We start from the raw sequence: 15,817 nt of genomic DNA on the forward strand, positions 1-15,817 counted from the left end.
AGACCGACACGAAATCGCAGTCATCTAGCTACTGATTAGCTCCATGACTGCTAGCAACTGTTTAACCTTTCTATTTATAAAACAGGTGGAGGGGGCAAAGGAAGGAAAAGAAGAGGGGAAGAAAAAGAGCAACTTTTCAAAGTCGGTGATACGCTTATACTTCTAAAGGTTTCTCAAGCACTCTGATATATTTGCCACTGCTCCTTCTATCACTGCTGAAATAAACCAAGGCATACAGATACTACCCAAGTTCACGGGCCAGGAAGTAGCACATTGGGTGTTTTTCAGTTTTCTCAATTATCTTAACTACCAAGTCAACCTCTATTCACATTAAACCACAAGAAAATACCCTGTGGTGTAAAAACTAGGAATATCTCTGAAATATTTAGTGCAAATTTTGGTTCCATTATGTTTAATATAAATAATGGTCATTCTGTAATAATCAGATAAAAATCATGACTAGATTGTATCTTTTGGGTTCACCCTTGATTGTCTCACTTAATTTACTTGCCAAGCATGTTCTGCTGAATCCTTTGTCTTTGGAGTCTTAGGTTAATTTTCATCACTGTTATGAGTGGCCTGCAGGGAGCAGTGCATAGGGGTTAAGAGCATGGAAATAAACTGCAGGGGGCAAATCGGGTCTCCATCATTCGCTTGGTACATCACCTTTGGCCAATACAAACACTTCCTGTACCTCAGCTTCTGCATCAGGAAAATGAGCAAGTCAACAGAACCACCTTGTAAGATTATAGTGAGGCTCAATACTCACCAAGTATTTGGTACTAGTACCTGATTTACTCAGACAGCTTTTAAAACAATTTCAACAACTCATCGCTATCTTTATTTCCCCTAAATTTTATGGGAAAGCAAGAAAAAAGATACACAGCCAGTGACATTCTACGAAAGCAAATGCAGATTTTCTAAGTCCTAAATAAAGTCACCATTCTGTGCTATTCTGCCGACCCTGTCCCCAACAGGCAGGGGGAATCTAGGTTGATGGGTGCGGATTTGCGACTATGAAGCCTGAAAGGAGGGCATAGACCTTAATCACCTTTGCAGCCCTGTTGTACCATGAGTCTGGCACACGTCAGGTGTTCTGCACGGTCCACTGACCAAGGCAGACACACAGCCTACAGGGAGAAAAACAGAGCCTCAAATCCAACAAGGCTAAGGGCTGGTGGCTTCTGCCTTGATTTGTACTGAGGTTAACTGATCCTTTTTTTCGCCCTAAACTTTGTTTTCTTGAAAAGGAGTTCAAAAGAAGAAGGGAGAAATAGACCTTCCCTCTGTTCCTTCATTCCCAAGATGGCTGCAATGGCTCCAGTTGGCATAGGACTTGGCAAGGAGCCTGAAGCTTCTTCTGGATCTACAGCACGGGTGGCAGGGACCCAAACACTCGGGCCACCTGTCACTGCCTTCCCAGATGATTAGCAAGCAGCTGGATCAGAAGTAGAGCATCCAGGACATCAACAGGCACATAAATAGGATCCAGCGTTGCAGAAACAGTTTTACCCACTGTGCCACAATGCCTTCCCCAAACTGCTCGTTTTTAAAGTGATTATTTTTTACGGAGAAACAGAATTCTTCTGTCTACAGATACACTCTCCAATAGCCCACAAAGAGCAACTAGAGCTGGGTCAGGAAGAAGCCACGAGCCAGGAGCCTCAATCCAAGCCCCCTATGGGGCTGGCAGGGACTAAAACACCTGAGCCAGCAACTACTGCTGCGCAGAAGGCAAATCATGCAGAAGCCAGAACGGACAGCAGAGCCCGTTCAAAACCCTGGCTCTTGGAGATGCGATGCAAAGGTCCTGAGCGCAGTCTCAACCACCATGTCAAATGGCTGCTCCTGTGCTTGATTTTAAAATGAAAAAGAAAATCTAATGTCTTTTCATGTGTGGTCTCATATCTCTGCTAGTGGCTTTCTTTTCTGAAGGGCTGAATCAACCGGATTTACCAGCAACTTCAAAATTCCTTTGCTTTTTAAGAAATTCTGAATGTTTCATTAACAGCAGTTGCTTTTGGTCTAATAAGATGAACTCATGCAACACAATTATTTGAAGTATTTCCCAAGGTAAATATTTAGAGAACGTTGAAATGTTATTAAACATTTGATTTACCTAGCAATATGTCATGAACTTATTTGTCTATTTATTTATTTATTTAAGCATTGTGCTTAATGAAGGAGTTAGTTCTTTCTCCAAATGTTTAATTCATAGCAGCAGTTTTAAATATTCAGTAAATTTCCTGTCGTTTTTGTTTAGTTAAAACACTGGGTTCTTTGGCTAAGAGAAGGCAATAGAATTTCAGCAAGAAAGATACTTTATCTTCCAAAAAAATGTGTTTACAGGAAAAAATGAAATAGAATGTCTCAAAAACTGTAAGGGCCTGGATCCTCTGTGTTCCCATAGGTTAACAACGGTGCTTTCCCAAACTGTGTTTCTCTGTGACAGCCAAGATACAGGAGTGACTGCGAGAGGCACCTTATCACCAATCATCAACTTGTTACTTATCACTCCAGCTCCAACAAAGAAAGCCAAAGCGAAACTTCCAAAGTCCAGTCCCTGAAGGGAGGCTTCGTCTCCCTCGGATGAGGAAGAGGGACAGTGTGGGCTCACTTAAGAGCTACACGAATTGCAGAACACAGCTTGTGCAATACGTGTGTGCACACCATCCCTAGCTGTCAAATCTCCAATCGGAGTGCTTCCCAGGTTTATAAAACTCAATCTCTCAATGTCAGAGGTGAAACCCAATTCCACCATGAGTGATCATAAAGGATTAACAAAGATCGCTCAGTGCCTAAGAAAACAGGAGTGACTACGCCAGGAGGTCACAGACGGTGTTCTCACACAGAGTCACCTGCGCATTTACAGAAGCAGGGAAGCATGCAGTAGCAACAGAACTCCAGGTTTTCATCTGCTTAGACGCCTACTGTAGAGTGCTGCGTATCAATACTCCTCTAGCCCTGCTAAGGACTTGCTCAATGTTTACAACATATCCACAATTTCTACAACACAACGATTCTAACAAATGGCTGTATAGTGGATGGATCCAGATAGATACACAAATGCATAGATTAGTGAAAAGGATGAAAAGCATGTATCTCAATTGTAAAAGGTTGACTTATATTTTTATCTAATAAAAAATATTCAGGAGCCTGACTAGATAGCATAGCAGTTACAGTCCTTGCCTTGAATGCGCCAGGATGCCATATGGTTGCTGGTTCTAATCCAGGCAGATCCGCTTCCCATCCAGCTCCCTGCGTGTGGCCTGGGAAAGATGTTGAGGATGGCCCAAAGCCTTGGGATCCTGCACCTGCATGGGAGACCTGGAGGAAGCTCCTGGTCCTGGCTTCGGGTCAGCGCAGCTTTAGCCATTGTGGCCGCTTGGGGAGTGAATCATCAGATGGAAGATCTTCCTCTCTGTCTCTCTCTGTATATCTCACTTTCCAATAAAAATAATGAATAAGTCTTAAGAAAAAAAAAATATTCCGAAAAGACTGTCTTTGAGTTAGTTACTAAAGGGTAACTTAAGCATCCTTGGCAAATACAGAACACTGGGCCAGAAACAGAGAGGTCATTTTGAATTGGGAACAGCACAAACTAAATCAAGCAAGTGGATGCACCCAGGATAGTGTGTTAAAGAGAATAAAATGGGGGAGGCAGTGCTGTTTTAAAACATCTCCCAAACATAGATTGAATTATTTTATCCCTTTGTTTGAATCAAAAGTCAAAGGTCTTCATTTTCTTTAGATTCCACTGACTATATTCATCTTTCCATCTTCAGAAATGAAGATATCACTGTGAAGTCATACTTTCCTGAACAGTCTGGAAGGGACAGAGATGTGGCCTAGTGGGTTAAGTGACCACCTACAATGCCAACATCCACTAGGGGCACTGCTTTGTGCCTCACTGCTCCACGTGTGATGCAGCTCCTGTTAAGGTGCCTGGGAAAAGCAGTGGCAGATGACCCAAGTTCCTGCACCCTTCTACCCATCTGAGAGACTCAGAAGTTGTTCCTGGCTCCTGGCATAGGTCCAGGACAGTCCCAGCCACTACAGCCTTTTAGGGAGTAAACCAGCTGATGTGAGATCTCTTTCTGTAACTCTGCCTTTCCAATAAATAACTCCTTAAAAAATGGAAAAATGGACTATCAGGGAATGCATCTCATCACTGTGGGCCAAGTTTTACTTTTTCCACTAGGTATAAAAAAAAAAAAACGATCCTTAAAATCATATGAGAAAGCCTGGAACTAACTTAGTTGTCTGACATTGGGGAACTGATTAAACAATATAGCAGATCTTAAAAAGAGGTTTGGTATTGTGATACAGTGAAGTAAATCTATTTGCAACATCAAGATCTGTTCCCAGGGCTTAATTCCAGCACACATTGCCTTTCTCATCTAGATTTCCTGTTCCTGCATCCTGCAGGGCAGCCACTGGTGACTCAAGCACCCGAGCTGCCGATTCACGCAGGTGACCCATCTGGCTCATGTGGGAGTTAAAAAGGGAGTAAAAAAGCGGATGGAAGGTTTCTTTCTCGCAATGTATCCCTTTGTTCTGCCTTTAAATCAGATGAAAATAAATAAGCAAAACAGCTACGTGTGTATGATGTCCAGAGTACATTGCTAACTCTGCAGTAATGAAACTCAACAAGGTAGAAAAGTATGTGTGAGGGCTACCCCGAGGTATGGATTTAAAGGATAATGGCTCATGAATGGAAGTTTAACTTTTAATATGCCTTACTTTTGTATTTGACTTCTGGACTATATACCTATTTTATACACTTATAAATAGTTTAAATGTCAAAAAAGCAATCTTTAAAAATTGAAAATAAAATGAGGGAAATGAACTCGACCATGTATGCAGGTAGTGGCTTAGTCATACAGAGAACATTCCATCTGAAGCACTGCAATTTTTACCATACAGAATTTGAGAACAGTTCTCCTCAGCCAAGCAAAAACAAGTCTAACCCCTCTTACAATAGAAATAATCACATGGTTGATGGTGTTTTGGGTTAGCATTCTTATTCTGACGGAATTATGCATTAACACAGGTTATGCCAAACAAGTAATTTCTTAATATTGTAGATGTATCATCTGTATTTCCTGAAGGTCATAATTCTCATCATGAAAGGAAAAAAAAAACCCATAGATTTCTGTCCTCTAAGCAGGCTTGAAATTAATGACCAACTCAGAAATGGACACTTGCAGTGTCCCTGCATCAGGAAAATGTTCTTCTATTTAATGGAACTAGGCTTCTTGCAGAAAGACAATTTTAAGTCTGGAGCAGAAAACACATCAAGTAAGCATGGGAAATCTTGTCTAAGGTCATATCAAATGCGCAGAAATCCATCTGTTAAGATGCTATTTTTGTCATATGTATATAGACATTAACCTGCTAATAGTGAAAAAATGCTGAAACAAAGTTATTAAAAAATAAAACAATGGTGAAAACTGAGCATTCTGAGAAAGTTTGTCTATCTGCCTACCCCCCCCCAAAAAAAAAAACAAATCTTAAGAAAACATGTTAGGACACAATGACTTCATATCTATTAATAAATTAATGAATCCAGGTGTTCAGCAGCAGCAGCAACTGCTAGTTTAAACAACAAAAAGGAAATAATCAGATGTGTCTCCTGATAGAGAACCCACAACCACAGATTCAAACGTGAAGTACTCTACATACAAAAAAACTGAACTAAAATGTGCTACATTCAAAGTCAACCAGTTGATAGGAAAGAGAAGTTCAAGCGACCAGAGAGAGACAAAGGAAGAAAGTGCGGTTGTGGCAATGGGAAGCAGGAAGAGAGAAACGGGGGAAGCAAGTAAAAGAATCTTAGAAGACATGTGCACAAATTCCATACAGGGATCATATCTGGCTCATGACTGCAACAGTACAATTCCAACACTGTATGTGACATGAAGACCTGTTATCCATTTCTTAAGAGACAGCCATGGCAACGTGGAAGTATGTTTCAGAGTCCCCTTCATCTTTCTGCAACAAAAATACTTATCGATGAGACAATAGGATCAGAGACGTGTTTCAAAAAAACACAGAGCAGCAAGTCAGATGTGGATATGGAAGGGTTAGGATCGGCTTGGGTTGATAACAGTGGGGTGGGTGCCAACTATTTAGTGGTTCATTCTATTGTTCTTTGTGTGTGTGGAATTCTTCAAATAAATGTATAAACATTTCTAAACAAGTAGATGACATTCAGTGGCAAAGAGAACACTCAGTACACAGAGCTTGGTTTCTAAATATAATATGTTGCGTGAAAGAAAAGTGAAGTTCTTGAAGACATAGATATCGTCTGTCCCGAGAAGAGAACATTACCAGGTGAGCCACGAACATTTTGTGCTGCAAAGTAAGAAGTAGCAGACTGATAAGCATGTGAACAATGAGACAGGAACCAACTCTGGAAGGGGTCACTAATGGTCGAATATATGTAAACATTAACATCAAAGAGAAATGATGATGATTTATAAACACCGAGCCAAAAGGCAGCCATCAGTCTGTAGAAGTGAAGCGAAGAAGCAGAAGTGGAAGAAAAGCAATTGTTACAGAATAAAGAAGAGTAGATTGGAAAAAACCTTTCACAGACCTCAATCTGCTGTTTTAGGCAAGATTTAAAAATGGAAGGTAAAATACTGGCTAATGACAAAAAAGATTTTTGCCCAACCCTGGGGCTACAAAGTAACATGAACTACACCTAGAAATCGATCTTTAGATGTGAGATGCAGTGAACATCTTAGTCAACATCTGTCGCCAAGAACTTCTTCCGGGGACACAATTAGAAGTATGTTCACCACTGATGCAGTAATACAGCTCCTACGGTCCAAAAGATTTAACTGAAACCAAGTCATGAGGAAACAAAATCAGAAAACTGCTTTGGACTCTGACCTTGTGGTCAGACATCCACAGATGAGATTAGAGTACCTGGTCTCAGTACATGCTGCCACTCCTTAGTCCAACTTTCTAATACAGACCCTGATGGGCAAGTTCCTGCCACCTTTAGGTGTGACGTGGAATTATACACTGGCTCACGCCCCCAGCTGGCAATCATTACAGACATTTGTGAAGAAAACAAATAAATCCAAATGATTGCTAGCCTATACTCAAATAATTTTTTTAAATATGTGTGTATATATGGAAAGAAAAACCAGGGGACCTAGTTTCAAGGACATCAGAAAGATGAGAAAAACCAATGTGATGTGTTCACCTTGTTTGAATCCCAAAAAAGAATAGAGAATTTTAACACAGACAAATGGAATTATCACTTCAATGCCTAACTTCTTAAATACTGTAACTGAGCTTTGTTTTGTGTTTGTATCTGATAGCACAACATATATAAAGTTAGGTGCAAAAAGAAAGGAATGGCTAAAAAGTGTTCATCACGGATAGATCTATCTGTGAACACTAAATCGTGCTCACCAATTACTCTTTCCACTTTTCTGTGTGCTCTAAATTTTAAAAATAAAAAGGTGGTAAGACTTAGGTTCCGTTGTTGGTCAAAATCATGCGTCATGTAACGTACAGGCAACGAGGAATCATCAGCTTTGCGCTTCTCGGTCTTATCCTTGATGCTCTCCTGATTGGCTGCTTGCTCAGCAAATGATACTTCCAGGTTGATGTCTGTCTCAGAAGTGGGTGCATCTTCAGCTGTTGGGAAGATCAACTTCTTTGGCCCAACCTCAAGGTTAGATGAATGGTCTGAGGAAAGGGGAAGATGAAATTTATATTCTTTGTTTTATCTCCTATTTTTTTTTTACTTTGTACGTATCAACCACATGAAATCTTTTGGAAATTTGTTTTTTGTCCAAACAATTACTACTATTTTTTTAAAATTTGTATACACACACACAGAATCCTGCCAAGGTGATTAGCCAAAGGACAAAGAGATGGTGGTTAGCAGAAAGCTATAATTCAACTGTGAAATTACAGCTCTTAGACTGGACCTAATTCCAAAACATTTCCATAAGATACAAAATTCTTAATGAAAATCTTTGGGCCTGGCTAGATAGCATAGCAGTTAAAGTCCTTGCCTTGAATACACCGGAATCTCTTATGGGAACCGGTTCTAATCCCGGTGGTCCTGCTTCCCATCCGGCTCCCTGCCTGTGGCCTGGAAAAGCAATTGAGGATGGTCCACAGCTTTGGGACCCTGAACCCACATGGCAGACCCAGAGGAAGCTCTTGGCTTCAAATTGGCTCAATTCCAGCCACTGCGGTTCTTGGGGAGTGAACCATCGGATGGAAGATGTTCCTCTCTGCATCTCTCTTCCTCTCTGTATATGTCTTTCCAATAAAAATAAATAAATCTTAAAAAAAAAAAAACAAAGTCACAGAATTTTATAGATTCAAGTGCTGTTTTAATCTACACTGGAGAATTGACCAAAAAAAAAAAAAAAAAAAAAAAAGAGAGAGAGAGATGTGATCAGTAGTACTTGCTCTTAAAACTTTGGACATACTATATCATTTCCTAATACCAAGAAACAGACTTCTGGACCTAATCTCTTATCCACCCTACATTTCCTTGATGGAATGTTATCTGCCTATCATAGCAAAAATTCCAACACAAGAGTTAATGCCAAAACATCACTGTGGGAGTCAAAGATAGAGGTACCTGGTACAGGAACCAATAAGTTTTGCACTTCATTCCAGTAAAGACTACATTAGTCTCCAAAATTATAAAATACCAATTAACTAAATTTCCTGTTTACATCAACATATCAAGGGCACACCTTAACTGTTTGGTACTTTTGGTTTACTCTTTCTCTTTTGGGTAGTTTCGGCTTTGTTACATTTTTTATTTTCAAAAGGCTAAGTTAGAGAGAGAAAGGCATCCCATCAGTTAGTTCATTCCCAACAGCCAGGGCTGGGCCAGACAAAAGCCAACAGCCAACAATCAGGAGCTTCCTCCAGGTCATCCACATGGGTGGTAGGGGCCCAAGGACTTGGGCCATCTTCCACTGTTTTCCCAAGAACGTTTGCAAGAAACTGAATTGGAAGTAGAGCAGTCAGGACAGGAACGGTTGGCATATTCCACAATATGACACTGCCAGCCCCATTTTTGGCTTCTTCATTTAAAATCCTCTAAGAATGAACATTCAAAAACTTCAATTCTGGAAACACAAGCTTGGGGATGGGTGTTATGAGCAGCAACTAAATAGAATCTTGGAACATTCACAGCCATGGCAGAAGTGCGTGCTTGTATGGAGTCCCCCTACTACATCCAACATAACTTCTCACTGATGTGCACTTTGGGAGAAACGACGAGGTGGCTTGAATCCTTGGGCTCCTGCAGCCACCTCTGGCACCGGGAGAAGTTCCTGTATCGTGTCTTCGAACTTTCCCAGCTCTGGCTGTGACAGGTGTTTAGGTAGTCAATCATCAAATGGAAGAGGACAGACAGCAAAGAGGAGAATGCTGTATTTAAACTTGGAAAAAAACTATTCCAAATGTGATTGTTAAATTTTGGCTTTCATGCAACAAACATCAGAAAATTCCTGGAACCGGCAACCAGGAGCACCAACATTTTTCTCATTGCAGACGTTCTGACTCATGGTAGTAAGCTCTGATTTAGAAAATAAATTCACATGGCCCATTTACATGCTTACCAATTAAGATGATCACATAATAACACAGCAAAGTGATAAATGATACATTTGAATATTTGGCAATATGTCACATATATTATTAAAGTCTTCTCTTGAGATAATAAGTATTTTGCTTGAGATAAGTAACTGTCATTACCAAAATAAAATTAAGGAAATACAAAATTTCACTTTATTCCATCCAATTAAAAAACAGAATAGGACTCACAGACATGTGAGCTATAGAGTGATGCCTGGCTGAGAGTCCAGTAGGTCCCTATGCTGGCCTTAACGCTCCAATTTGGAGCAAAAAGTCTGAACACAAGAATCTTACATTTCAGTTTGTGCTGTCCTTGCCAATCACATGATTGAAGCTAACAGTATCTCATAGTTAAGAAATTAGCATGTGCCTGTGTTAGTTCCAAACATAAGAATACTTGATAATATTTATGTTACCACCTACGTTACATGTATGTTTTCAATCTGTGCTAATATTTGAAAAGAATGACAAGACTTCCTTTTCAGGACTTAATTTTTAAATTAATAAAAAAGGTCAAAGTGCACTTTGACATTTGTGTGGTTTTATACCGCGTTGTTCTGGTGGATGTGTATATTGGTTTCCTAGGAAAGTGCTCTGAAAGGAAAAAAAAACTATTTAACCCCTTTCTGAAACTAGAGGCTATCTTTCCCGTGGCTGAGTGCTTATTGAGAAGAATTTGAAAACTGCTTAGCAGGTCCGTATCAGACACCTCCACAAATAAGTTTGGAACTGAATAACAGTTGCAATTAAGCTAGCGCACATTTAAAACATATCAACAACCTTTATAAACCATGGTAAAAATGAAACATACACTATACAGAACGCTGAATTTGACTGCAAATTCAAGACAAGACAGATATTAGGAAAAATAGTTGGCCGGCTAAGGAGATGTTGCAACAGAAATGGGCAGGTCCCTGGATAATACCACGCGGAACCAATGATTCTCAGCGAGACTCACCAAGAAGACAGCTGGGGTAACACTGCCAGTTCTTAACCTCCTCAAGTATAAATAATCTGATTTCTTTAATCTCTGATCTTTTGAATTGGCTAAGAGCATTAGGTTATAAAGACTTCACAAAACCCTAAAGCTTCCAAGTTGTTCAAAGTGTCCTGAAATACCTTTATATAAAACAGATTTTTTTTCTTTCCTCATAGAAATCAAAAGAAAGTCTATCTACTAAAGGAACATTAAATAAATCCTTTCCATTTGCAATATATCTAAGTACAGTTAGCCTTCTGTATTAGTAGGGTTCACATGTAAGGATTTGGCCAACCATGTATGGAAAATACTGAGAATAGAGCAGGCATCTTTTACAGTAACGATTTATTTTCAGGAAAAAAATGTACTGAACATTTACAGATGATTTTTTCCTAGTCATCACTTCCTGAGAAATACAATATAATAACTACTTACATAGCACTTATGATGTGTTAAATATTATAAATATTCTAGAATTAATTTCAGTTCACTTCTGAAGAAGTATATGAATGTGTTACGTTGATGTAGTATGGGTTAGATGAAAATATTAAGGGACTTGAGAATTGATGAGTTTTGATCGCCATAATGGATTCACAAACCACCTACAATTCTGAGAGATGATCAAACACACAGACAGAGCCTTCATAAACAGCTACGTGGTTTGACAAAAAGCTAAGGTTGAAACTTGGAAGTGGATTAATTAATTTAAAATGCAGTAATCCTTGAATCGTTAAAACATTGTAACTTTTTCAATTCCAGTAGCTATCACTGATTGAACATGTCTGGAAATCCAAGTGTGTGAAAACATCTAAAATATATTATGTCATTCAAATCTTTGGACTTTAATCACAAATCGTTCCACTCCAGAACTTCAGAAGCTGTGTCCATCTACTTCATACTGCATCCTCCTCAGTGAAAATTCACTGCTGAGGGACAGAGCCCAGCATTGCCCGGAACAGGTGCAGAAGCCCCTGTTTCTGGGATTGCCGGCATCCCGCACACATATTCTCTTGTTTTGATTGAAGGCCCTGTGTTCACTTCACAACATTCCAGCAAAAGCAGATGTAAATCAGGCAGCAAGTGTGTCACATTTCATTTGCCTGCTGGAAGTTAATCCGGAAAGAACCCATCTAAATGAGCTTGTCTTCCAGAACTGTTGCGGATACTGCCTACATCATGATCTCAGGCCAGGGAGGAAAGCACCAAGAAACGACAACGTTTTACTCAGGATCCATTAACCAGCTGCCAGTCACTCTTCCCCAAGGCCCCAAAGCATATTGACGTTGGCACAAAAGACTGGTCTGTGTCTGCCGAGGACCCAGCTCTCCAGCAGGCAGAGGCCAGCTATGCCAGCTTGCCTGCCACTGCAGTGTCTGCTGATACCAAAACTTGAGGAAATACCCAGTAATCGCACTCTGCTGTAACAAGAAGCCTGCACAGAACAGTGAAAAAAAGCAAGGGTGTTACAAACGCAGAGAGAGCTATTCATACACGAGGGTAGGTCAAAAAGTTTGTAGAAAAAAAATGAAATTATAGAGAAAATTTATTTTGGTTTAATATTTCTTTAAGGTCTTATACAGATCTTTCATATTATACATTTTCTGTGGATTTTCTGAAAATCCCCGATGTATACTTGGGTGTGTGTACACACCCACACATATACAAGCACATGTATTTTTTTCAAAGTTGGGGTGCTGGGGATGAGTTCTGAGTAAAGCAGGGAAGGAAAAGCAAAGACACTGGGCCCTCCAAAAGTCCACAATGTTCCATATTATCTGGTCTTAATGCACAGTTTTCCCAGCTAGAATGGAGCCAATTTCCGGGCCTCAAAAGCTTGACCCTTCATTCTTCACTAACGACTTTCAACCCAAATTCTACCCTTTTCACGGCAAGAACACCTCAATTGTGAAGTTTTAATAATTAAGCAAACAATTAAGGTTTCAGTTATTAAGTTTAACTATATGGAATTAATTTTGACTACTTCTTTTTCTAAAGTGTGTAAGCTATATTATTTTCTGGTAAGTACTAGGAAAGCCACAGTAATAATTTTTATTCATGTCTCGAAGTTATATATCATTTATGAAATATAAAAGACACAAGTATGAAAAGAATTCTATTCAAGTGTTCAAAAGAATTGTAATTTTGGTATTGAAAGCTTTTCTAAACTAGCTGAAAATTAGCCCATTGACAGATTACTAACTTGTAACGTGGGAGCAAAACTTTCCCTTTGCTGGCTGCATTTTATAGCTCTCTGACCTTGGAAAGGTGACTTTATCTCTCGAAACCTCGGTTCTCTTATCCATAAAATGGGTTAAGAAGAGTACCTACTACACCGAGTTCCTGAATGCATTCAATGAGGTGGCCGTCTCTGCGCAGTGCCTAGCACATGGTAAGCACACGGGCAGAGGCAGATCCTCCCTGTGGCTGTCAGGTCAAACACAGATACACATGAAAACAAGAAGGTCAACTATATGCAAGTAACACCTTGGGAATGCATATTAATATTTTAACAGATTTTGCTTAGTAGAATGCAAGGTGAATGTTCTAAAGATAAGAAATATTTGTAAGACTAATTAAAAAAACACACACACACACACAAGAGACCAGGTCCAACATACCATCTTTTCCTCGGTATTTGTTTTCATTTGTTCCGACTGACTGCAATGCAGTGCCATCTGGAGCCTAAACATAGAAAATGGGCCATTTAGTCATCCCCAACTCACAACCAGAGAAAGTGGAATCGTGCATAACTATTACCAACATGGAGAGGACAAAAAATGTAGTCAGAATTACAATATACACAGTGGAGGAAAAACACATGCAATTGCTATAGTATAGCGAATATTTGATGACCAGCAACTCAAAAGACCCAATGCAATGTAAAAACGCTGAAAATATCCATAACATGAGCTCATCGAGTGTCATCTCCATTCGTACCATGGAATACTATTCAACAAGAGAAACTGAAGCAGTGATGCATGCTAGAATCCAGATGGATTCTGAAGACATGCTAAGTGAAAGGAGCCAGTCACAAAGGGCCACATATTTTTTGATTCTGTGAATATGAAATGTTCAGAACAAGTAACCATGGAGACAGAAAGATTGCTTTAGAGTAGTGAAGGGAATGGGAAGAGTGACTGCTAATGGGCATGGGCTTTGTTTTGGGCACAAAGAACATGTGCTATAATTAATTGTGATGGTGGTAGGAAATTTGTAAGCATACTGAAAACCTTTGGATTATACACACCGAATGGATGAGTCTATGTCTGAATTATATCAATAATGCAGCCATAAAACCAAATTACAGGCTGGCATGCTGGTTGTAAAACAAAAAGTATCCAAATACAGAAAAAGCTAATAATAATGAAGGTGAAATTAATTAAGACTAGATTATCACAAAGATCTAACATGTTCACAGGAACTCCCTCTGTCAAGAATTAGCGCAGCGACACCTACAGAATGCCACTCTCCAAGGGGTTCATGGCCATGGTAAACACGGCTGGCCCCGCTCTCATGTGCTGCCAGACAGGACTTCTCTCTTTCCAGGACAGGCTTTGGAAGGAATTCAGAGTTCAGGTGGTTCGGGCTGAATCAATCACACAAAGAATAAATCTGAATGCATTATTTTTAAACTCCATCATTTTGTTGGATTTCAACTGTACAGAAGGAAACATGGGCTTTCTCGTCTCCTCAGCATGTATTTCAGTTCAAGCTAGCTATTGGATGAAAAGGATGCTCTTGTCACCTGCAATCTTAGATGCTAGAAAAGCATAGGAGCAGCAGGTAGGTAAGATCAACAGTACCCACCACAGTGGACTTGGTGCCACATTTCTTCTCTTTCAGGATATAGAATATACAATTCTGCTCTCTCCCACAAGCCTACAGGGGGCCACGCTTGCAAGGGACAATGAAAACAGTGAGTGATTCTAACCGTGCATTGGAACACATATTTTCAAGCATGTGGTCGGGATTGTTTTCCTTAGCAATAGAAGATGGCAGTGCAGATGGTACTCATTTCTGTATCATATTTCCTAGTGTCAGCAGGAGATTCATGAGAAAGCATTTTAAATGGAATGGCTGAATATGCACTTATTTGCGAACAGAACAATTGCAACTGAAGATGGCCAGCCCATGCTTGCTTCAGGGATTGGGGACGTAGAGTGAATTTCTAATGGGTAGCGTGTTTCAATTAGAGGCATGCAGTGTAAGCAAGCTAACATTATTTTAATTTATTTGTACTATTTCTTAATGACTCCATCAGATGATACAAACTACCAACTCTTAGACTCAAACCTTATGTTTTAGACATCATCAAAAATTTGCTCAAAAAGACTGCTTCTAGTACTGAGTAGCAACATTCTTTGGAGCCAGACAGGAAGCCTACTGTGTATATCTTGCTTAAAGTTCAGCTTGCTGCTCCCTCCCGCTTTTAGCTTCCTCTTTACTCCCTTAGGAGTTAAGTTTTAACTGGGAAGGAAGTGTCATAATATTATATTTCTTCCTTACTATTCATTTTTCTACAGCTGCACTTAGTCAAGTCCTTCCAATAAATGGTGGTCCCAAGTGACCACTGGGTGGTAAGCGAGTGATTAACTTGAGCTTAACTGCATTGTCTGAAACAATGCAGATATCCCAGAATTCACCTTAAGTGGACTGCAATTGATTTACAATTGGCCATGCAAATAGAATAGCAATCTGCAGCCAAAAAGGATTTCTTAGAAGCAAGGGTTGTCTGCAAAAAGCCAAAAGCCCCTATATGACAGAAAGATAACTGAAGGCCTTTTATCTCATTTTTCCAAAACAAAGGATCATAAACCGTTTATGATCCTTTGTTTACAAAGTGCCAGTCAGACCAATATTCAGAACATTTAACATTGGAGTCATGTATGGAAAGAAAAATACAGCAAGATAGAGGGTAGTTAGAAGCAGGCACTTCAGAATGAGACAAATCTGGGTTTACTATCTATGGAACATTGAACAAGTTGCTTAAAGTCTATGAGCCTCAGCCACAGAATGGAAATGCTAATACCTCCCTCTCAGGACAGCTGTGAGGATTTAATGAGATGCAACATGGAAAGCAGTTAGCCCAGTCCATGTTCACTGGGGGCAGGAGCAACTGCTATTGTACAACTACTGCGCAAGTCCGTCTCCTCTGTTGCCACTCTAACCTCCCCACTGGGTGTTCGAACCCAGAGCTATTCAGGG

The 15,817-nt window shown here is 39.8% G+C and overlaps 1 protein-coding gene across 1 annotated transcript in view; it reads right to left on the reverse strand.

The window, feature by feature from the left end:
* Positions 1-15,817, reverse strand: part of ARHGAP18 (Rho GTPase activating protein 18) — a 127,175-nt gene that overhangs the window by 35,807 nt on the left and 75,551 nt on the right. Inside the window, exons 4-5 of the mRNA XM_040965220.1 lie at positions 13,231-13,294; positions 7,535-7,710 (exon numbers count right to left, since the gene is read on the reverse strand). Of these exons, the coding sequence (XP_040821154.1) occupies positions 7,535-7,710; positions 13,231-13,294 (240 nt within the window). The remainder of the gene's footprint in view (positions 1-7,534; positions 7,711-13,230; positions 13,295-15,817) is intronic.

The sequence above is a fragment of the Ochotona curzoniae genome, unplaced genomic scaffold (genome assembly GCF_017591425.1).
Source record: "Ochotona curzoniae isolate NIBS_2020 unplaced genomic scaffold, NIBS_Ocur_1.0 scaffold_3890, whole genome shotgun sequence".
Taxonomy (NCBI): Eukaryota; Metazoa; Chordata; class Mammalia; order Lagomorpha; family Ochotonidae; genus Ochotona; species Ochotona curzoniae.